At 33.4% G+C, this 26,439-nt stretch overlaps 1 protein-coding gene across 6 annotated transcripts in view; it reads left to right on the top strand.

Annotated features, from left to right (window-relative positions):
• The window catches only part of LOC113520225 (trithorax group protein osa), a 127,427-nt gene that overhangs the window by 40,128 nt on the left and 60,860 nt on the right, over window positions 1-26,439 (top strand). For all 6 annotated transcript variants that reach the window (XM_052898155.1, XM_052898154.1, XM_052898153.1 and 3 more), the window contains exons 3-4: window positions 2,249-2,413; window positions 18,740-18,802. In XM_052898155.1, coding sequence (XP_052754115.1) covers window positions 2,249-2,413; window positions 18,740-18,802 — 228 coding nt within the window. The remainder of the gene's footprint in view (window positions 1-2,248; window positions 2,414-18,739; window positions 18,803-26,439) is intronic.

Below are 26,439 nucleotides of genomic sequence, written 5' to 3'. Positions count from 1 at the left end.
TTATTTAAATATTTTTAAGGGATTCTAATTTGCGTGTGACACTCCTGTTTTGCAGGTGTTTATAGGTTTCTGTAAGCTTGTTTGTCAACTTTGTAGTGACAACGTAATACACACGCACACACACACATACACACATGTATATATAGGTATGCTAGTTTTGTAATCTAGAACGTCAAAAGTTCTATTATTAAAACAGATTTAGTGACAATCGAGTAGTAATCGTTAGATTTTTCGTCGAAATTGTCGTAAAAGGTTTAAATAAGTTAATTAGAATGGCCGTATTAGCGTTTCGGAGTCACGGCCAAGGGCAAAGAGTTTAGTGAACAGTGATTAATCGAGTAGCCTGTTTGAAACATAACAATTAGAGCCTTTCGAACAATTACTTGTTCTTATTTGAATAAGTAAAACTTTTTTTCAACTTTTATTCAATGTTCTTTTTAAGTGTACCTGAAATGTTATTTCAAATATATTGATGCTCGGGACTTTATTGGATTTTCATTTCTTTTATTAGAAATAAGAAATTATTGTTATTAACAATTCCTCCCTCCTTCCGAACTTCTTGACTGGTATGTTAGAAGTAAAAATGCCCTTGTCTTTTAGGAGTGACACGTATTTAGCAATACGACCTTAATTAAAGTGTTGTTATGGCATAATGTATGTATATAAATAAATAACATACATCGTTACCGTTGTTTGTATATTATTATAGCTAACAGAGATATAGGATAGAGATTAGGGCGACAATTATCGTTAACATCTAATATCCATGAAATCGGTAATAATCTTGATTAAAATATATTTTATTAATTTAAAAATAATCTGTAATAAGCGTATAAATAAACTAGAGCAAATATTGTATTTTAAAATATGCTATAATATTTTTAATTGAGTTTTCTATAAAGTTCATGAACATAATAGAAATATGACAGTTCATGATATCGATATTGATAGTAGTACTAATCCTACATGTATTAATATTATAAATATGAAAGTTTGTAAAGATTTTTATATGTTTGTTACTCAATCAACAATACTTAAACGGTTGATGGATTTGAATGGCATTTTGTATGATTGGCATGGTAGATTGTGTCCTAACATGTAGAATACTTTATACAAGTGACTATATAATGTCTTAACTAGTAATATAATGAAATCTTTGATGTATATTGTTCTTCAATGTTTGAACAGACCATAGATTTATTTATTTACTATTTTAAAGACTAATGAGAGAGAAAAATTTGCCAAAATTAGTACTCGTACTTACCAAGAATCCTATGGTGTTGTCCTTAACTAGCGAAAGCAAATCCTAAGTTAAATTAACAAAGTTTCGTCTTGCGATGAAGCCAATATACTTCGTCCATCATCATTCTTGTTCTTCGTTATTTAAATATTTTCAAAAACGAATGACGACGATAGTGTCTCTTTTTGTACCGTTTATGTATTACGTGTTTGGCCCCAGTTTCTTGGCGAAGTCACGGTGAGTTTGAAAGGAGCTCTGGATCCAATGAACGCCATTCATATCTGTCTTGAAAAGCAGGAATCCAAAATTCTATAGGTGAATCAAAATAAAAGATGTCAATTAGTAAAAACTTGTTTGCGTATATAGTAATATTTTCTTCCTAAGAGTAGGGATCTTGAAAAAAGGAAAGATTAATGTTTCTTGACTTTTCCCAAGTATGTATTAAATATACTTTGTATAATTTTCTACTGAAATAAATAAGATACAGTGTAATAAATCTATTAATGCTAGTGAGAATAGACTCTAAATGGAATTTTGAGTTCTCGTCGATGAAACAACTTCTATTATTCTGTAAATTTTAAACTTAAATGTATCTTCCATAATGCAAACAAATATACAAATATTTTGTAAAAAATATTGTGTATTCATAATGTATTATGAATACACAATATTTTTTACAAAATATTTGTATATTTGTAAATGTGGACGGTGTTTGGATCTTTAGAAGTTTGAATGAGATTGATTAGATGTTACTGAATGACTCATAAATAGGTGAATACATTTGAATCAAATTTTATACACAGTCGAACCATTCTGGACTGACACAAGGTAATTTGCAGCTAGTAAATTTGGAATAACAAGATATTTAAAGCGGACCCCGATGATCTCGTTTACAACCCTTATATTATCCGGTTTCGAATATGTGACACATTTTTCCTTCAAAAATTAAGATAATTAAAATTATCCCTTTCTAAAAAATAACTCACTCTTATGTTTTTGACGATACAGGGATACGAAAGGGGCGGGTCACCTCAACCTCCTACCCAACCGCCTCGCGCTCCTAGCCCAGGTCCAGGAGGGCAAAGCGCCCCAGGCGCGCTTTCACCTAACCAAGATACACAGCATCCGCCGCACTTGCCTCCGCACGGGACGCAACCGCCACTACAACATCAGGTAAATTTATCTTAAAACTTCAGAAGTCTCAATGCCGTTCTTGTATGTTCTGGAATACATGGTGTTACAAGTGTCCGCAGGCTACCGTAGTTGTTTATTATTTGGCGAGCCGTATGCTTCTTAGTAACTGGCGTAATATAAAAATGTTAAATTATTAAATAGCGATCCGTTTTCTATTTATTTTTGTAACTTATTTTTAATTTATTTAGTTTAATAATCGAATGGATATAAATAACCAAATAGTAATATATTTCAAGATTTTGACTCATATCTTAAGAAGTTCCATTGATCTCGTATTCAGACCTTGACCTTAACTATCTTAGGAAAACACTTACATAATTGATATGCTCTAGGCCTCATTTATTTGATTATAGCTGTCATAATTTTCACTATTATAGTATCTATATTTTTTAATACGATTGAGTCAACACTGACCCACTGACACAAATAATGGAGTAGTTAGTTAACTGCTGTCATTATGGTGAATGTAACACTTGATATGCACACCTTTCTCCGTACATACTAGAATCCATCACGTCAGGGACGAGTCTACCACCACACAATCGTGCACTAGCTGTTAATATCGATTGTCTAACTCTAAAGACTATCCAAAAGTTACGTCTTGAAGAAAGCGCACTGAAAAATTTTCCTACAACATTTCGTTTACGTTGCAGAATTCTGCCGTCGGATAATTAAAAACAGAATACGTTACGTTTTATGTGAACTTATAAAAAAAAAAAATAAGGCCATAAGTTTTTTCAATGAAAATTCGCCCTAAGTTTGTTATTTTTTGACACAACTAAAAGAGATATCAAAATATCTTTTTCTGTTATGAAGCCGACTTTTTGAGAATTTTGTTCAGTGTTCACGTTTCATGCCAAATATATTTCTGAAGCTAGCTACATTTTGCAATTGATTCGAATTATACAAAAGTGCACCCTTCCTAACACTGCCAAAGCTCATTGCGGTTACCAATCCGCCTGCCAAGCGTGGCAACTACTGCCAAAAACTCCAATAGGAGGAGGCCTATGTTTACCAGTGGGCAGTTAATGGCTGATATGAATAGTGAAAAGTGCAGTAACGATTCTGCGCCATAATCGTATTTATGTTAGATAATTCCTAGTTAGTAGATAGTTCCTAATTAATTTTGGAAAATTAAAAATGGATAAACATGCAATAGAACAAGCTGTTTTTAGAATTGTTATCAGCCTGTCGAGTAAGTATTTAGCGCAACAAAAATCTGGATTATTAATATTATTAGATTTAGTCAAGGTAATCATTTGATGTACCGTCTTCAGCTCTTCATTACATGAGTCATGTGATATGTAGACGATTTTGCTTCTTTAGATTTATGTACAAAAAACATCACGATCTTGTTGGATTATAATATTAGGAATATTACAAATTAGGAATATTATTATAACTGACACTGAAAATGTTGTATTGTCCTCTACTAGGTCTATTTTTTTAGAATAAAAACTTCTATCCTCAAAATTAATAAAGTAATAAATTGCAGACAAACTGCAATGCAGTTTCGCGGCACTAAGAATATGTATTGTCTGTGTAACTGTTTACTAGAAATAAATTAAAAAAATATCCATTATATTCAAACTTAACACGTAGTATACTATATATAATGAAACGCGTGGCCAAAGTCCTGTAAAACTATGTATTATATCGTATGTTTTTATGTTAATTTTGACTAGCACATGAACTAATTATAAGCCACAGCTATTAATAAGATGAGAGTATTTGTTTTGGCAAATAATGATGTCTACCAAGTTTTTATTCCTGTGATTAATATCATTATATACTTGAATATTTATACAAATGAAGGTATATTACCACAGCACAAACAGGAAATGGGAAAGAGACCGTGAAGTATGAAACAAGTTTAATAATTAATGTGAGCCATTCCGTTTACTCTCGAAGTCGACTCAGTATTTTTATATCTGTTTATAGCAATTACAGATACTGGAAAAAAAAAACGAGTATTTTTCTTAATTTCTACAATATATCGTTACTTTTATCATCCGAAAACTATTATAATTTATTGTCACGTGGTTTTATAACTAAACGAATAAATATATCTTTTCCTAGAAGATGCCCCTTTAAACAAAAGAGTAATAATAATAAATGCAATAACACAATAAATACAATTATAAATAAATTTGGATTGATCTGAGGCGCTATTTCTCTTAATATTTTAGTTTGGTAGTTACGTGAAATTATTCTTATAAAAGAATGAATAATAAATAGGTTTATAAAAACCATCATAAATTAATTTATAATAATTTGGATTTAAATGTATTATAAAGTTAGTTCATATTGGTTCTTTGACTATATTTTCACTGTAATATCAAATAGAAATTTTATTTTTAGAGATAGGTATAGAGAGATGGCGCCGTTATCTAAACGTCTTTTTTTATCATATTATTTTTGCAGCATATATGTTAACCTTTATATACAAATCCTATATATATATATATTTCATTCGGGTTCTTAAAGTTAACTGAAAGAAATCCCTTTAAGGGATAAGTCCGCCTGTGTATATTTCTGTTACTACCTAATATCTATATTAAAAAAGAATGTACAAAGGCATATAAATAAAGAAAATAAATCTCCCTGCTATTATCGTTCACATATTTATTTAAAAGTTATGTAAAATTCTGATGCTCGAACTAATATCTTAAAAGTTATGGTAGCTATATATGCGAAACTTATTACAAGTAACGTGTAAGTACGTGAGTGAGTCGACTCCATGTTTGCATTTCGTTTATCGCGACGATATCGTCGTCAGTGGCGGAAATTTTCGATAATTTCGTCGGCGTCGACTGCTCGTGCCAGCCTTGCGTTTGAGATAGCTCCCAAACCACAAGATAAACGGCCACTGGATAGCGAAGGAGTATTTTATTTTGCCGTACGGGCAATGTAGGCCGCCACATGGTTCAGTTATATCGGGGGACTTATCGTTTGCTATAATTTCTTAATCAGCGTGTTTTCGAGGATCGGAATTGGTAATTGAAAATCATAAATATATTTATATACCAGAGGGAGACTTTGTACAAAAGTCGATTGCTTGGGTACCTCTGTCCCATTCGTGTTTCAACGGTGAAGCAGTTGTGTTTGCATGGCTGTGTTTCGGTTTGAAGGGTGGGATATGGCGTGAATTTACTAGGTACAGAGGAATAATACCTAAATCCTCAGGAATGGCAACACATGGGAGGCATATCATGGGCGAAACAGTATACATACTCTGTTATGTCCATGGTACTGCTCATGTCTATAGGCGACGGTTACCACTTTCCATCAGCTTGTTTGCCATTCTATGTTGTATAAAAAAAAAATTCGTGAATACAATTTGTGTTTTTTTTGTTTTGTACTACCAATCACCAATTGAGGGAAAATACTACATTTTGGTTACCAAAAACTAATGTTTTTAAATACCATATTGCAGTAGTTAGATAATGTGTTTGTATTTAATATTGTACTTGAGGTTCATCAACTGTGTTTTAAGTTGGAAAACAAATTGCTCATCGTAAATCTCACCTGGATAAATTAATGAAACAGCTATAAAATAGTTTATCAAAGCAAGCATTAAAAAAAATCAAACGCTTGCTTTACTCACGCTAGAAGTTGGATAGTGCACGTCAGCGCCAGTAGAGATACGAATCTCTATTGCTTAACGAAATTGAACCCACTCTATATGGAAAGTATAGTAATTCACGAAACTCATAGAATGGAACTTTGGCTATGAACTTTACTGTTATTACTCCACATTAAACGCTGCCAAATGTTCGAAACCCTCGTAGTTAGCAATTTTTAAAAATTACCTTCACAACCATAACTATTCAATAAACTGTCTATGGACATACCCGTCCTAATGGACAACTTTTACTTTCATTTTGTTTTTCTGGTTTGGTTTTGTTTTTGTTTATAATGATAATGATAATTTTGTTTATAATGATAATATATAGTATACTTGGTTTTGATATTTATATCATTTTATTATTAAAGGAATCTTACACATATCTTCTATTTTTTGTTGTATATAGTTATTTTTTAGGTGTAGTTCATAATAGCATAAAATAACACGAGTAATCGTATGACAGACATACGATACATTTATGTAAAACACTTAGTAATTCATTAAATATAAACTGTTTATTTATTTACCTCTTTATTACACTTAAGACATACAAGTATACAATGACAATTAAAAAAATCAATTAAAATACATTAGAATAAAGTACAGGTCAAAATAGAAACATAAATAAATAGGTACTAAATACGGTCATATTGTTAAGGCAATCTCTTACAGACAACCTTTGGTTAGGAACATATAGAAAAGGGTACGTGATGCAGGGGTGAATTAATAATTTTTACATGCATAAAATACAATACCTATAGTACATAAAACTATCAAATACATGTTATGTACTAAACTACATATTCTAACAATTAATATATATATATATATATATATATATATATATATATATATATATATACACACACACACACACACACACACACACACACATGTACATATAAGCATAACACAAGGAAATATTATGTGACGAATCCAGTGAAACGTTACAGAAGAAAGGATCTTTTGTTGATATATATCACTTGATTTGATTGTCTTTGAAATATGAAAATCACATTCCAATTTATATTTCTAAAAGACGCATGAGTACTATCTATGAAAACCGCACAGTTAATTTTAAACTTTCGGGTTGTTTACACATATTTTAAATACACAATCGGGACTTCATTTTTTTTTTTTTTACAACACAGGGGCCAAACGAGCATGCGGCTCACCTGATGGTAAGTGACTACCGCCGCCCATGATCACCCACAACACCTACGGCATTGCAGGTGTGCTGCCGGCCTTTTAAAAAGGAATATGCTCTTTTCTTGAAGGTTATGTTGTCGTATCGGTTCGGAAATACTGCTGCTGGAAGTTGATTCCAAAGAGTGGTTGTGCGTGGGAGAAAGTGCCTTGAAAAACGCACGGTGGAGGACCGCCACTTGTCCAGATGGTTGGGATGAAATTTTAGTTTATGGCGGGTTGTACGATGGTGAAAATCTGCAGCAGGTATCAATCCGAACAATTCTTCAGAGCACTCCTCATGATAAATTCGGTAGAAAATGCACAGAGATGCAACATCTCTACGCAGTTCCAGTGGGTCGAGCCGGACAGTAAGACGCCGATCGTCAACAATTCGAGCTGCCCGACTTTGAATGCGGTCTAACGGAAGGAGTTGGTACTGTGGCGCTCCTGCCCACAGGTGAGAACAGTATTCCATGTGTGGCCTCACTATGATGCTTTATATAGTTTCAGGCGGTTTTCTGGCGTGAAATACCGTCTCACCCTATTGAGCACCCCCCAACTTTTTGGAAGCTATCTTAGCTTTTTCCTCCAGATGACCGCAAAACTGGACGTCGCTAGATATATCGACGCCAAGAATCCCCAGACTCGACTTATTATCGAGGGAAGTGCCCCGAAAGTGAGGAGATACGACAAACGGTGTCTTTTTTGCGGTGAACGCGCAGACTTGTGTCTTCTTAGGGTTAAAGTGAACAAGATTGCGTTCACCCCAGATCGAAACTTTATCGAGCGAAGTTTCGATTTCAGACACAAGTCTGTTCCGGAGCTCATCGGTATGTGCCCGCGAGATCTTTGCATGACCGGTGTATAATGCATCTCCTGTACTGTCGTCTGCATAACAATGAATATCACTGATCTGTAACATATCATTGATATGCAGAAGAAACAGTGTCGGAGATAGTACACAGCCTTGCGGCGCGCGGTTACACCAGCATTCACAGGTTTTAAGTCAGAGCATGCTCCGTCGACTACGACCTTAATGCTACGTTCCTTAAGAAAACTGGCGACCCAACTGCACAATCTCGCAGGCAACCCAAACGAAGGTAGTTTTGAGATTAGTGCCCTATGCCACACCCGATCAAAGGCTTTCGCAATATCCAGACTAACAGCTAAGGCCTCTCCCTTATTCTCGATTGCCACCGCCCATCGGTGTGTTAAATAAACTAAAAGATCACCAGCCGAGCGCCCCCGTCGAATATATTTGCCATACTGGCGATCTGAGATCAGCTGGCGATCCTCTAGGTACCGGAGCAGTTGATGGTTAACACACACACACACACCATATATATATATATATATATATATATATATATATATGGGCCTATAGTTAGCTGGATCTGAGCGGTCTCCTTTTTTAGGGATCGGATGCACCAAAGCAGTCTTCCAAAACTTTGGGACTATACCTGATGAGTAACAGAGCCGAAAAAGACGCGTAAGAACCGGAGCCAACCACGTCCTAAGCACAATTGGAGGAATGCCATCGGGCCCACTCGACTTATGGATTTCAAGGGAGAGAAGTGCTCTACGCACTGATCTTTGCGTGAATTTAACATTCATCCGATGTAAAAGCTTCTACAGGTATATAATACCTACATACCTGCTTCTTTATTGCCGACGTTTACCACGTATTTCGATATCGTTACGAAATGAATCGAACAAATGTCATTTATTCAATTTGAATTATTTTTAAAGAATTTGATTGCATTGCGATTCCTTATCAAATATGTATTATAATCAAAACATAAAATGAAAATATAAATGTCGTGTATTCGATTCATGGCGTCTTGTGCGTGACTGGCGGGAGTAATGTCGTGGATGATCGGTTCGTCATAGTGCAGCGATCGGAATTCATAGAGGAACGTGAGCGAAGTGTTTTTGGCACGATCCGATCCTCGGCCGATTTGCATATTTCTATGTCCCGGCCGTATTGCTCGCACGTGGCCGGCCTAGCGAGCCGTCGGATCTTTTCTCATATAATGGATCTGTAGCACATGGCGTAGTGTTTGTATCTCAACACGCCAAACTTCAGCGTTTTGTGTTGTTTGTACTTACAATGTTAAATGGTGTATTTAGTTTTTCGCTTACTTTACCGTACAAAGAGTAACGTGACTTGGATTTATTTTGGCTAATTTAGATTCATTGTTCTCGAGACCAGTTTGTGAGTTCGCTGTTGACTGACATTAAACTAATAGATATAATCTATTAGTTTTAGGTACTCATATTCGCTTAATAATCCACTAGTAAACAGAATTAGGCTAACAGATAGAGTCGGAAAAATATGGGAAAGTCTAATATTCTTAATACTCAAGTGCATTATGAAATAAAACTTTTATTTTATTTGGAGCAACACTTACCATAATGGCAATAATCGACTAAATCCTTTTGATAAACTCTACGTATATATGTATTTATTATTTATTTATTTCATTACAAAAGTACTCTTTTAAACGGCTCAGCTTCATAAATAAGTATATACTTAATCCCGAGGCGTTTCACGTCATTCACTGAAAAGAAGTTGATGTGTATGTAATGAATAATAGCATTTCAAGGCTTCCAATACTCAGAAACACGTTTCGTCGTAAGGAGTGCGAGGCGCAAAAATTAAACGTCCGTCAACTATCACGTAACTGGCGGAGCAGAACGCTCCCACTAACCCTCCGAGATGTGAGGGAGCGTCTTCTGTCGATTTTATACATAGCTTCCAAAGTGAGCGCTGCCAAGATTTTGCTACAGTTTATACTAACGTAAATCCGACCCTCTTTATCTTTATACAAAAGTCGCTTTACCTTAGTTCTATGTTTAGGTGACGCTCGACATCTCCGAGATTTTCTCTTTTCAATCCGAGTTAAGACATAATTAAAAATTCTGATCTACCTTTAAATCAGTCAGAAAGTTAAAATAAAGGGATTGACTTCTGTGGACTGAAATTCCAAACATTGTTTTATCTCCTATTTCCTGTTTTTGGTAGACACTGAAATAAATTAGTTACTAAGGTTAAATATTGCGATTAAATTAATGGATATCTAGAAACCTTATCCTCATATCGATGCAATCTACCGAAGCAACATAAATCTAAACTTGGTTTGAGGCTTTACAAAAGTCGAAATAAGCGGCGCGCGGTTAATACTCTGCGATGTCAGTGGAGAATTTTGAGAGTCAAGGGCCATTCCAGGCATCGTGATCGCTCGAGAGTAGTACGGTCGAAATGAAACGTCGTATCTTATTTTATGATTAGCGGCTCGAAAGCGCTTTGTAATTTTGTTAGTTCCGCCTTTCTGGTGCTGGGGGCGAGCACAGCGAGTGGAGATCGATGCGAGCATTGCGTGCGAGTGCGAGTGGGAGGCCGATAGTCGATGCTTGCTTCGTCCCTGTCACACGAACCGCCTACTAGTCAGCCATGTTGCGCTCGACCTGCGCTCGCCCGACCGCCATTGTAGCATTCGTAGTTAGTGATGTCCTCACAAACGAAACGCAATCGATATGATTAAATCTAATTTTATCGCCGATACCAATAGTCTGCTCAAAGTAGGATAATAAGGTCTTCAATATATATTTGATATTCGTTTTTTGACAATCTAACCTAAATTTCATGAAACATGGTTTTTAACAAACAGGTTCGCCTTTATTTTGTAAATTATGACAGTTAGAAAAGTAACAAGTCTTCTGAAGATTTTTCTACACACACACACACACACACACACACACACATATATATATATATATATATATATATATATATATTCTACTTACATATTATGAAATATCTGCTATTAAATTTTTACTTCAATCCAATTCTTGGATAATTTTTTTTAAGAATGAAGCAGTTAGTGTGAAAACGGTTTCGATTTTAATTGAGAATTTTTTATACAACTTAGAATGGCAAACAAGCTGACGGCCCACCTGATGGAAAGTGGTAATCGTCGCCTATAGACATGAGCAGTACCATGGACATAACTGAGTATACTGTTTATTCATCAGAATTCATTATTCATCACCAAACAATAATTAAATTCAATCGATATTATGTTCATTGTTCTGATTGTTTCCTAGTATCACAGAAGACATAAACACATAGAGACATCGGTTCTGTTGTTCATTATTTTATTACATGTATTGTCAATTCAGTCAATGTTAGTCATTGTTGCGAAACAAAAATTTAAATAGAGAATAGGATAAAGAATGAAAATACCCATAGTAGGTAATAAATCTCACTTCTTTAATCATATTTACCTGTATAACTATGAAATTTTGTAGTTCGTGAGAAGGATTTGATGTTTTCATACTACATACATTATTTATATTCAGGATAACTTCAGTAAGTTTTCAATATGAATCATCATCAATATGAGATTAATCAATCTTTTTTATACTCTGTTCTTATATAAGATTACAATAGAAAATAGTAGCTAGATATATAGTTTTAGAAATGCAATCTAACAACAAATTTTCTTTAAATTACTTCTCAGACCATCCTTATTTTGGAGCGAACTAATTTTCAGAAACATAATGCACAAACGAGGCTCTTGCCGTTTTATTAGGTTTCGATACTGTGTGAATCAAGAATATGTGTATTTTAATGAAGCTAGTGAAGTTACAATGTATATCGATGGAGTTTATAATGTCGACAGTCGATATTATAAGGTATGCAGTGGAGTTGTACCCGCTCCGTGCGGCTCCGGAATTAAAATGTCAGACGTGCGGCAGCGCGGGCGAGCGTGGGGGCTTGCAGGGGCCGCGGGGTGGAGCGGGCGGCGGCGGCCGGCGTTATTAATAACCATAAGCCGGCAGACGCACGAACGTCCAGAGGGGCCACGCCAACCGAGCGGTAATGAGGAATCACTAATTATATTTTACTGGACTTCAGCACAAAGCAATGATAATATGCTTTCTTTCTATGTTTTTCAATAAACAAACTAAGAACTTACTTAATTACAAAAAAACATGACTACTTTGTTACTGTACTTGATACCCAAGACCTGTTATTACGGTTTAGTAAAGCATCTGTGAATTGTTTTGTTATTGATGATATCAAATTCTAACTTTGGGATAAAATGACAATACATTACATTACGGGTGTCGGGTACGGTCCGTTTAATATTCCCCCACAGTAGGCGCGCCGGTTGCCCGAGACAGCTCTACCCGTTCGCTGGCTCGACACTGGCCCCTTCCAGTAAAAAGTCAGTATATTTTATTGTCAACAAAATATATTTGTCAAAGATTAAAATTAGGTTCGGCTCTTCTAAAACCTTTATTATATAATAGTTTTCTTGAAAGTTTAATTAGAAAACACCTTACATGGGTTTCTTTGTTTACCTATTTATCGTGATTTATTATGATAAGTTTATTTATATCACTATGTCGGTCGTTGACCTGATTAGTATGAATAGGCTAATTTTACAAAGAACTCGTTATTTAGTTTAATGTATTGACCCTGTTTTCCAACGTCCACTTCTGAAGTGACTTTATGTCGGGGCTCTGTTTTTCGCAGTACATAAAGAGCAAGTTATCGTTGGCAGCACTCTACTCTCATAATAACAAACTGCAAAATGCTCGGGATTCTCCGAACTTTACTGTGGCGGCCGCTCCCGGCTGGAAACCTCTAAAGCGCTGACTGTGGGGCGTACATTCTCTCTCCTGCGGCGAAGTCACGGTGGCAGGGCTGTCGGGAATTGCCGAGTTGGATAAATTATGCCGCTCGCTCCCTTTTGCAATCTCCGCGAAATAATGCAATTGAATTGTTGAGAGCCTTGACAACTTTTGTCTTGTATGTCGGCCGCTTCATTATCTAAATAAAACCTTTGCTGAATCCAACATTTCAGACGTGCTTTGCACAACCCTATGTGACTAGAAGTTGGCGCTAACATAAAGATACCTATGAATAGGTATATATTACTATGAATTATTGCTGTTGGGGTAGCAGCCATGTAACTTTAAAGAATTGTTTGACAATGTTTGCTTGCTGCAATGTTATATTTATAGTAATAGTAGTTATAACTAATGTCTATTAACCCATATCATCCCAGTGTTTCATTATTCGACCGCTCGCTATATATTTTTCAATTTTTAGTTCTGTTTTTATATATTAATTCCTTGTTTGATGTTACTATATCGAAAAAAGAATTTATACATACAATCTTACTACGATATCATGTTACTATATTTAGTGACATTATTTCGTAACTGTATTATAATTTTATTATCAATTGCTTGGATTTATATGAACCGCTATCGTAGATCTTTTTATGTCTCAGGAAATACTACTAAAAGTTACTGTTTTTATCCATCTTATCATCATCATTATATCAGCTTTAAACTGTTCACTGCTGAACATAGATCTTCCCCATAATTTTACCGGTAGTTGCCACGCCTGGCATGCGAATTCACAACCTCAGTTAAGCTTTAGTGATGTTTTAAGAGGGACGCTGCTCAATAATCCTGTTCAATACAGTAGATTCTCGAGTATCCGAATCAAATAAAACCAGGCGTGTATTCCTTATAATTGAGAATCCGGATTCAATGTCAAATCAAATAATATGTAATATTTTTTTTTTTTATTATTAGTATGTAAAGGGTTTTACATACGTCATTTAGTCAATATGGTATTAAATAAAATACGAGATATGAAAATAATGTAAATTACATAATACCTATTTAACCCAATTAATACATAGTACTATTTCTAAATCTGTAATTAGACCCGTGAAGAATAATTCCAGATAATCGAATATTCGGATAATCGATGTTGGGATAATCTTGACTGTAGTATTGTGTATACCTTTAGAAAGCAGAAATAATACTTAGAATTTATTATTGAATTTTTTATATATGAGTGTATAAGAATTTAATATTGTATATATTTCTATTATCAACTAATTATTAGTATCGGTTAATAAACTTTAAAAATATTTTTAAATGCTGTAACCGTTCATTCAGGCACCTTGAGTCATAGGTTGAAAAACTTTACCCCTTGACTTGGCGGAATTCGAACCCACATCTGCTGTCTTCATTTTTATAAATTTTTGTATTTTTATTCCTTGACACTTCAAATTATGATGTGCTACGAGCACTGATCGTTGTTTGTATGAAATTTGTTGAAACTGTATCTTATGGTATTGTCATTAGGTTCAGTTTAGTCAATCACAGTCTGAACTTAATGGTTGCACTTATCCATAATTCGGGCACAGAATTGTTCTCTGGCGGTTGTTCCTAACAACGTTGTTTATCTTTTGGCTTGTTACCTTATTCAAAAATATGTAAGCATGTCCAATTATCTTTCTATGGATATTTGAAAAAGAAATTTTCTTCCCCAAATCGATAACCGTCAACTGTGATTGTAGGACACAATTAAGACATAAGAGGTTGGAAGGATCGAAATTTACATAAATGGAGTTATTGCAGGCTTTAAATATTTTTTGTGAATATTATAAAAATAAACTTGTATAAAGAGTGACAGTGGTGAATATACTAGTAGAAATCTGAAAATATTTTAGTCTGGTAATTTATGTAACTGTATGAAATTATACTTTTGTTAATAAAAATTTTTTTGCCCTACTTTTTACCATACTGGGAATTTATTTTTTTGCCATACTGGGAATTTTGACCCAAAAGGAACAGATCGGACTTATCGTATTTATTACAGTATGCCTTCATAATGCTATTACTGATACCACGCAGTTCCTTGAAGACTAATTAAATTGAATAGTAACGCAATTACTTTGCTCTTTATTATATATAAATCCAGGTAGAGTAATCAAGTAGGTATGGTCCGAATGATGTTTAGCGATTATCATAGTCAGTGCTTATCACGTGTGATCTTCACACCCCCTAATCTTAGAAATAAATTTATCTATGGCGTAACAACAGCGACAATGCTGCAAAAAAACAATAGAGAGAACAAAATAATAATCATTGTATTGTTAGTTTATTCTTAAAATAATTATATTTTTAAAATTGCAAGTTATTATGAATATAAGTTAGGGGCCGTAGCTGTCAGCATACCTTTGCGCTACCGGCAGCTACTAAAATATATCAGCGTGTAAAGTTTTCTCTTGTTATGCTCGCTACAAAATAAGACCACTGCTGAATAAACAGTGGCTTTCTTTCACACTAAAATGTAGCGACGATCTATCTTATTTCTCTTTGTATTTCGTATTTTTCTTTAGCTTTTTCACGAGTTCAATGTAGTGTAAGGGGTTGAATTAGAATTTGTATACTGGTACAGTATTCATCGTAATTCGTCGTTCAGTATAGGTACATACAGAGAGAATGCTTGTTGGCTAATTTAGTTTTTAAAATCATATTCTTAACCTGAATCACAGTATCTAAACGTTACGATGGATACCTATATAGTTTAAAAAGATTTATATTTTAATTAACTATCATTGGTCATAAATAGATACTATTAGTCTTGCCTATAATTATTGCTTCCGTGTTTTTTACATAGTTAAAATATCAAACATTGCACTTACATGCTGTATATTAGAATTCTCACTATATATTAGTTTTGCTTTAAGCTCTTCAGTGGCGGATAGAGTTTGAAGTCTAGCATTCAGCTTACATTGGTGCATGAAACTTACTTTGAGTTTAAGCTACTGAACTTTTTGTCACCGTCGTTTGTATGAAGCTACGATTTAATTCCGACTGTTATCGAGGTGAATATTTTCTGGGAAAGCGCTTTAAATTTCGGGGAAATTACAAAAAAAGTATAGGAAAAAACGTAGTAAAATATTTTCTGTTGAATGAAGTGATTTTATTAATTCTTTGAATCGGTCTGTCCTTTGTCAATCACAACATGATTTCATTATCATGTTATATAATTACCATTGTGTTTCAAAAAAAAGACCGATTTTGATAAAATTCCTTTGAGATCAATCTCTAAGTACTAGGCATGGATAATATCGGTATCGCACCCATATTTGTATATTGAGTTCCTTTTGACATTGATGGCGAAAAAATTGTCATTATCCATTTTGAAGTCTCACATACAGGTCTGACATCATTTTGATATTGTATATTGGATAATAGATATTTAACATATTCGTTATTAGACCAATATGTAGATATTGTAATCAAAATGTATAGATAATCTTATATATTTCCCACCCCTACTAAGTACATCCTTTCATATAAAGAATTTTCTAAATCGGTATACAACTGACAGAGTTAAGAGGTAATAAGCAAAAAAAATATACAATCGAATTGAGAGCCGGAGAACTTTTGAAGTCTGTTGAAAATAGATACTCTAATTAATTGTTGGGTTAAAATAAATTATCGTCTTCTCCATAAGGAGATGGGTTCCAAGGTGAAATTTATATCATTTAGTTAATACTATCTTATAGTTTTAAAAAAATCAGCATCAACAAAATTTTATAAATTATAAATTAGGTTTGTCAAACATATATTTCATTCATTATTTCATAGTAACCTAAGAGATTAAATATTACCTATAAAATTTTTAAATTTAAAAAGATAATAAAAGAAGTATCAATGATGCACCTTTTTGATTTCCTTTTTAATTTTACTAAAAAAAGTATTTTTTTGTGACATGTGGTAATTCTTATATTTTTTTGTTCACTTTTCTTTTTCTCTTTTCTGCTTTGTATATGTATATCTATAATTATATTTGCTAAAGACATCGTGTTTCTATACCAACTTACAGACGATTCGCACACAAGATGATCTTATTATATACGTAAAAGATAATTTCAAAGTTTATTTACATATGCAACGTCACGAAATTCTCGTAACACAAATTGTACTTGCTTTTGCCGCTTTATTTTAATTTTAATATTTCCTCTCAAAAATTGGACACAGATATGAAATGTGTTTTATTATTTCACTTAAAAGTTCATTACTACACAATATAGGTTTGAAATATAACTTGTAGTAGTAATATTTTTCTATTTATCTCTAAAGTACTTGCAAACTTACATCTTCACGATACTGCAATATCTTTTTAATGATTTATATAAATAAATAATAAATAAATAAATAACTTTATTTCCTTAAATAAAATTAGCCTGTAGTACAGAATAACTATGATAAAAAATATATATAAACAGGATATATGTTATCTTTATGACTATCTCAAATTTGTAGGGTTATATTTAAACGTAAACGTCCCTTCGAAGTAACAGAAAATTACATACGACAACGACCGTCGGCATCAGTTTCAATTAAATAGTTGCCTGCTACCGTCTGGTGTCCGTTTCAATTGTATGACGTGTGAAGTGCCTTCTCTTAATATATGGTGGGTCTAGCCGTATTGTTTTAGTTTTCTGCAACTATCGTATTATAATTTTGTTTTTATGCAAATTAGAATAGCAAATAAGCTGATGGCCCACCTGATGGAAAGTGGTAACTGTCCCCTATAGACATGAGCAATACAATAGACATATCAAAGTACATTGTTTTGCCCATGATACTCCCATGCGTTGTCATTCTTGAATAAATAAAAACTTTAGATTACAAAATAGTAGACGCCTTGATTAAAAAAAAAAAAACCGGTCAAATGTAAGTTGGACTCGCGCAACGAGGGTTTCGTACAAAATCATGAAATTTTAAAAAAAATATTGTTTAGTAAAATAGTTACAAATTTACTGTTTTTGGATTTTTTCCTTTATTTGTTGTGCTACATAACATTGCTTCTTGCCAAATTTCATGATTCTAGGACAATGAGAATATAGGTTTTATTTTGCTTTGCGAATATCGAAATATCCTATATAAATGGAACATAAAAACTCCCTTATCATTTGGTTGCGTCGATTTTTTCCCTTGCTTTAAGAGGTTGCAGACCTAAGTGTATGATATTATTTTCAACTTGATACCGCCACGAGTTCCTAAGAAAAAAGTCTTGAGAGACAGACGGATGGACGGACAATGAAATGATCTTATAAAGCTTTCATTTTTTCCTTTTAAGGTATGGAACCCTAAAATTGAACCAAAAGAATTATGTTAAAAATAGTAATTCTATTGTATATATAACTTCTTTATATTCTGTACAGTTAACCAGCTATGTAATATTAGAGCATTCGATTCATTGACGTATAGTTTTGAACGTCACCTCCGTTCAAATAAATTATTGTGTCGCTGATTTTTAACATATTACATTCGCGGTCAAGAACCTACGACCGCGTCATTTACTAAATTATCTGTAAAGTGTTAATTTTAAATTGTTATAGATTGAAAATTAGATTTATAAATTGAAAAAAAAAAGAAAGTACAAAGTTCTTTAATGTATTATAAATTCAATCCATACTGGCCCTAAAATAAACGATATGGTGATATCAAATGGAAATTTTAGAAATAGAAATTATCGCTTCATAACCCGCTCCGCTAAAATTTATTCGCCAAAAGTTTCATCATTATCTTAAATCAATTTCAAAACAATCTACAAAAATAGAAGAAAATAATAACTATTATCTTGTTCACAGGGTTATCCGCCACCGCCAAGGCCTGCACAGCCGTCCACGCCAAACACCCATGATCCTGACTCAGTAAGTGTTAATGTACTGCATTTTATATGATAAATTTATTAATTAGATGCATTATTCATTTTTCTTATTTATATATTATACAAAGTATTATTAATTAAGATTCACTTAACAACCGTCAAAGACTAATGGGAAGTTTATGCTCTTCTAATCTGTAAATTATGCGACAGTGTAATAGTGCGATCTCAATTTAAATGGCCATTAACATTTGAATTTGAATGGAGTGTACGGTGGGAAGGCTACAATCAATCATGACAGCTGATGAGTCAAGAGTCGCGTATTAAAATGCTATCAGATTCAACCGTTTACTTGAGTATAAAATCCTAGAAGGTATCACGCGAAGTAACTTGAGTTTTTTGTGTAAAAAAATACTGGAATCTAAATACAAAAATCTAAATTGTATGTGAAATTATTTCTAGAGACAGAGATGAACGCTGCATGTATCTCAAACTATATGAAAACTAAGCATGTATTAAACTACTTGCGTTCATGTCACAAAAGCTAGTTTGACAGCAAATAGCAAACATTTTTCGCACTGAGATCTTTTGGCAATATCATCATTTAATGCATTTCATTTAATATAAATTTTATTTAGAAACTCTAAATTGTAAATTTTGCCCAAGTCCGTAGAGTCCTAATTGCAGACTAAAAATTTACAGATATAGTATCTATATATGTCCATATCTGTGCACGTTTCAGTGTAAGATGGTGTTTGTTATACACTAATGGCTGAATAATGTAGGCGTTTACTCACGTAAATAGCAGAGTACAAAACGTTGTTTCTAACAACGTAGTCTCCTGTTTGTCTCGGTACTTATTTATTTCTATAGGAGTTTACTTGAAGTCCTAAATATTACGAGTAAACACGTGCACATAGTAAAATATAAATATTACAATAAACTCTACTATTAAATGTCTTGTTTATAATGTTTGAAGGCTTTTGATGTTTTTTAATTTCAAGATTTTATTATAAAAATATCTACGGAAAATAAATATATAAGGAAGATGGTTTACGCGATATCTTCGTCAATTTTGAACCGCTTTTGATAATTCTGTTTGCATTCGATAAGGTTTACTCCCGCGTCGGTCCCATGTAAATTCTATCACGATATAAGGCTCTATTTTATATGAAACTAAGTTTTAAATAGTATCAAAATCGTTGTCGTAATTTCAGCCATTAATTCGTACTTATTAAAGTGCGAATAGCTCTTCATTTATTGAAATCCCCCAATACTTTTAAACCAAATTTTTGGTCTTTGGTCTTCAATAATAAAATGTTAAGCTGTTCTTTAGGTTATAAATTTTGATAAAAGAACCTTTGAAAAAAAACATCATTAGGTACGCTTCTTTCTTTCTGTAATGTTATGTCAGTGAGGTAATTGTACAATGTGTGTCATTATATACAATCCTTTTAGTTATTCCTTATCACTTTACATCGTATTATTGTTAATATTGTTAATTCGCTCTTGGAGACCTTCGTCCACGGTTCTTCGTGTTGGCCTACGAATTCTCATGATCCTTAATTAGACATCTTCGATGTATTCCCATTTTTGTTGCGGATGTTACTAGAGCATCTTGTATAAGCATTTATATGAATTATTGTTGTTTTTTATAAGTAGGTATATCGATTATGTAGCTTTAAAACGTTGTGGATTATCCTGCCATTTAAATGGAAATTCCATTTTATGTCCCGTATTCCCTTAACAAAGACTTTAGTAAATATCACTAAATAAAAGATGTTCAAAACTCAACTATCGAAATGAAATGTTACCAAATAGTTGGGGAAAGTGATGTGATGAAGATTAAATTGTATTTTGCCAGACGGCAGTTTTTACGTACAGGGACCAAAATTTCATGTGCCTGTTCACAATATTCACAGAGGGAGGCGACGTCGAAAGAGACCGGCGTCTGCGAAATTTCGAATATTCGTATTCTGCTATTTTGTTACTTGTTAAATTACTTTATTTATAGACGTTAAACGTTTTTAATCAATAAGTCCTTTTTGTATGCATATTAAATTTCACATGTCAGAATAGTAATTAAAGAGTTGCTTGATTTAACTATGAAAGCTTGTATGTAGTCGTACGGACGAGGAACGGAATCGTGTCTCATAACAGTTCTGAATATATTTTTTGTTTAAATAAACTTAATTACAAGCATTTTCGAATAGTCCCTTCCTCCTAATTTCGTCACAGAAGCACCTTTACTGGCCAGAGGATGCATTCTTACACTGTTCATGAGATTCATTTTAGGACTAAGAAGTTTGGCAGCTCCTACCTTTATCGAACCGTCAAGTTATGGAATTCTCTTCTGGGGTCTAAATTTCCTGCCAAGTATAACTTGAATTTTTTCAAGAGAGAGGCGTGAAAAGTATTTATAAGCCTGACTTTAACGATATTACAGTGAACTTTCACGAGATATCGTGCAATTCAACGTTTTGTACTGTACCGTGAACGTCCACGATACCGTGGAGTAGAACACTTTTGTCGAATTCTTTTGTCGATGCCATTTCTTTTATTATTACAAGTTTTTATTTAACTTGCATGTATATTTGATGGTTTATTTGTTTAGGTCAAATCTAGCACGTTGAATTAGAACCTACCATGGAACAGTCTGAACTTCGTATCCGAAATGAAACGCAATTGATATAACTATTGATAGCGATCGAAGTAAGATTGAATCGATCGAAGAAAGATGGTATAGCTGTGCTTTACGCGGCGAGGCACTTATTATCTTGTATTATGTATGTATGTATATATGTATTATGCAACACGCGCGTACCCCTGAAATTGCAGGCGTTCATAGGCTACGGTAATCGCTTACTATCAGGTAGGCCGTATGTTTGTTAGCCGCCTCAGTGGTATAAAAAAAATCTATTTAAGGAAATCAAAAAGAGTAACTGGGGAGTATCTTACAGGGTATAATACATATCATTGCTAGATAGATATATCGCGATTAGACACAAGTACTCAATCTATGTAACGTGCTCGCGATGTGAAAATTACAAAAGCCTTTATTGTTACCAAAAGAGTGAACACATTTACATGACGAATCTTTTCGAAAATTGTATCTGTAATGTGTGTTTATTTATTTTTTAAACCATTTTCAACATAAATTTCATACCAAACACTGTTTTAAGCTTATTTAGAGTCGAAACTTAGCATATTTTTAAATCAATGTCTAGCAAAAAATGCTGTTATCATTTGTAACCGTAGAATTACATAAAATAGAAATATATAGAAAGGTCTTAAACCTTTCTATAGGAGAGACCGCATTCATTGTTTTGTTTATCATATTTGCAACCAAAGAGTAGTAACGCCATGCGCCATCTTAATGTTGAAAATTGTGACTATTTGTGACACGCTTATATGAGCGTAAATAATTTTGTTTATACTCACGTATTGTTCCATGTAAAAAATAAAAGCATTTTACTTAGGTATACGCATGGCTTATATAACTGTGCCAAGAAATAAAGTTAACTAAGTAAAGAGATTGCTTTATGAATGTACGTTATATTTTCTCACGTTTCCGTTCAGTAATAACACGCTACCATTTTTTCACATGAATGTTTTCAGGATAAAATGCTTGAATTGTTTTATATAGGTATTTTAGCTCTATGTTAGTTATCATTAAAACTTTGATAAGTCATGCTTTAGCTACAAGTACAGTGAGATGACCCATTACATGTAATCACATGTAATTGATGTTATAAATGCGAAAGTGTGAGGGATGAATGGATGGTGAATTTTGTCAGTCTTTTACGCAAAAACTAATGAACGGATTTGAATGAAATTTAGTACACGGTTACGTTATATTCTAACTTTGCACATCGGGATACTTGACTTATACTTCCCGTGGGCAAAGCCGCGGGATATATATTTATCATATATTAGTTGAATGTAGTAATGGGGATTAGTGGCATTGATGAGGAGTGGCAATGAGGCAGGCAATGTAAATGTCAGATCGATCTTCTTGAAATTCTCCTTGGAAACCATCGTAGTTCTTGAAGAATTTGTTATCATTCCAATCCCAATTATCATCATTCACCTCGTCAGCGCTATAGCAATAGTGTAAGCAAAGTAATCATTTAATTTTAGTCCCCTACGAAAATTTCTCTCTTAAATGAAAAAAAAAAAAAACTAAAATCATGTATTAAATTGCAGAGTCGATGGATGCTCGTAGGTCAGTATCGATACTTAGTGATTTATTTTAAAGTAATAAGCCTTGTTTCTTTTTTTTTTCGGAACATTATACCTACACATACTAATTTTTCAAAAAAAAAAAAATTAAAAATACTTGTGTTGTCATCATGTAGAGAACATAAAATTGAAAAATATCTAATTAGTTGCCTGATAATATTTAAAAGCGAATAACTTTTCATAATGTTGAATTCTAAGTTTTATAACGACAAAGTATAAAATTATGCTTTACTGTTAGTATGTAGGTAGAATCATCCTCTAAATTTAGTTAATGCCAGGAATATTATTTTTAAAACTTATGTTCATTTTTATTCGATATCTATATACATATATAACGGGAAATTAATGAACTCTGTGTTTTGCTGTTTTCGATAATTGTTTCTACTTCATCCAGAAGTCTTCAAGAAGCGTTTGCGTCACTCGCCTCGTACTACAGACCGCAGCACAGAAACGGCAAAACGCAGTGAGCTCGTTAATTTCCTGTTACATATGTATTTAGACAACGCTAGGAAATTAAAAATATTTCGCTATTACCATTTACTGCGAAACCCTAAAATGTATCGATCGGACAGTTCACAGCATCATACAGCGTTATTTAATACAGATAAAGGAGCCACAAGTCAGAATGTAATATATATCTACGGACGATTGGGAAGTGTACACATGCTCCTGGCCAAACCTATTCATATCATTGTGCTCGCCTGCTGCTGATACTGACCTAATCGCAGGAAAAATATAAACTAGACAGTATGGCATGCTCGAAAATACCTATTATGCGATTATAACATCAACATTCTAATGTAAATTATGACGTATTATGTAAATACCTTGTTTGTTTTGGTATTATGACACAAAACAAAACCATGTCAATGACACTAAAAGGTTTTACGATCACAATTCACGGAAAAGTAAAATAAATTACGCGCTGAACATAGTGATATGAAAAACATAAAGTGCGTTATTAGATGCAATTTTTTTTACGACGCTATCAACAATTGAAAAATATGGCGTACTTGAAATTTTGTGCCCTAAAGCAATGCGTATTGATAAACGGGGTTGTTTGATGTTGATTGATACCGTTAGGCGGGCGAGCATTGTCTCGCTCCGGCCGGCCGGGCCGCTGGCGCCTGGGGAACCCAAATAAGGAATTATTAAACCGGCCGGTTCCACGATGTGACGCTTTGTGTAATGAATGTACTGAACGCTCTCCAGCACCCGTACTGAGGGGACCCCAACGACAATTGTACAAAACGTATCTATATTACGGTCCATGTACCGTATGCGTTTTATAATACGAGGGTAACAATATTGGATGATTTTTTTTTTCGACAAAACAGGTAATATTTTTTCTTTCAATGATTCAAAAATTTCAATTCCCATTCTTTAAGAATAAAAATCAATAACAAACTTAGAAATAAAATTAAAAGTTTAGGCGTTGTAATAATTTAATATAGCACGGCAATATACAGTACGATTTTACTGACACAATGTAAAAGGAGAGCAAATTGTATGTATATGTATGTACTTTCATTTTCTTAAATGCAAGAGCATACCTTAATACAACTGCATAGATTTAAGTTTTTTTGTTGTATTGTGACGGGAAAATTATAATACGTACGATATAGTGCGAAATTATAAAAACGCTCCGAAGTATAAAAATAATCTTTGTTCAGATAAACTTCATCACAAATGAGCCTTTTTATTATTTTACCGCAGGATTTGGAATGTTTTAATAGTAAATGTATGAGAGGACATAATAATTACAACTAGCACCAATTTGTACACTATTCGGAATTCGGAATGTAGCGCCTAGCGGTAACTTGGAATCCGTGTGTCCTACATAGGTAAAGGTGTCGTGCATATGAGCTGAATGTACTAAATGTACCAGTAAGGCAATAATAATGTTAGGGCAGTGACCGTAATTGAACGATGAATTGAGAATTTCAGTTTAGATTTACCAGTGATGGTAAATATTGTTGAACAATTGCTTAATACTTAAAAGTACGATTCCTCCTATCACGTTAGTTTCTAATGTTACTTTTACTACTTTACAAATTTAACTTGACTAAGTTAAGTAATATGCTATTTAAATACAGTAACAATATACTAATTACTACCCCACCTGGAATGATGTTAGAGTGTTTCTTATTTACTTTTAATCGGACGATCAAAAACTTAATTTCTCCAATTTAAAAATAAATCTAACAGATTCGTTCCGTAAATGCAAAATTCTAATATTCAACACAGTTGAAATCCTCACTAACTGTTTTACATCAATTACTGGCATCATCAAGGATTCCAAAAACATATTTCAAGATAAAATCTTAGGTAGTCAGTTAAATTTCAAGCGTTTTGTTGGAGCACAAAGGGGAGTGGAATTACTCAGCGAGAGGAGCGGGCATTCAGTGTACGCAAGAAACGCGAAGGGCTCTAATTTGAGTTATTTATTTATGCAACTTTACGTCGGCGCGATGAATGACTGCGGAGAAATACGCCGCTCCCATGGCACAAGAAAGGGGATGCTTAAAAATGTCCTTTTGGGTTCACCATTAAGCATAAAGCTTTTGTAATGGCGCTGACACGTCATTCAAATGTTAATTCATGCTGAATGAGTTTAATTTGAGTGTGGCGCACTAACAACAGACAAAGATGGAGAATATTAATTTCAAAATGGAGCGAAAGTGAGGCAAGTAAAAAGTTTAATCGCAAACGAGCACTAACCTACCAATTTAAATTATATAATCGTTTCTTAATCGTATAAGATTTGTAAAAAAAATTATCATCTGCTCTCGATTATTTAATGTGTCAGTTTTTTTGTGGAAACTTCACTCATATATATATTTTGCTATATTAATTATCTGTGTTCTAGGAATTGTATGTTTTCCTAATAAAGTAATAATAATATGTACATACATATATTGGATATCAATATAGAAAATAAGAAAGAGAAAGCTATGATTAACAATAAAATCATATAAATTGATATTACTATAATTGTGATATTACATCTAAATACCTTACTTTTTTATTTTGGATAAGTAAAAAGAATATTTTGTGTCGTTTCTAATATGTTATTATAGTCATACAACCGTAGAATATACTTATAACAATGAAAAAGTAATGCACGAAACGAAATATTCAAATTTAAAAAGCGAGAGGCAGGCTGCTCCGCTGCTCGGCCGCTGCACGTACATAATAAACGAGATTGAGTGGGTTGGCGTAGACGCAAATGAATGACGGTAACAGTAGAGAGCGTAATCAGCAGACAGGCGACGTGCGTTTGCATGTAAAAACAAAGCAAATACATTTCACTATGGAAATTTTCAGACAAATTGTACTACAGCTACGGACGTGACCGATAAACGAAGTTTTATATGCGACTAGTCGCTACTCTGCATTTTGTTTAGAAAATGTTTCGCGATAACAGATTTGTATGAACTT

The sequence above is a fragment of the Galleria mellonella genome, unplaced genomic scaffold (genome assembly GCF_026898425.1).
Source record: "Galleria mellonella isolate WM207_F2 unplaced genomic scaffold, CSIRO_AGI_GalMel_v1 utg40, whole genome shotgun sequence".
Taxonomy (NCBI): domain Eukaryota; kingdom Metazoa; phylum Arthropoda; class Insecta; order Lepidoptera; family Pyralidae; genus Galleria; species Galleria mellonella.
The sequence above is the reverse complement of the archived record's forward strand: the minus strand, read 5'-3'. Positions and strand labels throughout refer to the sequence as shown.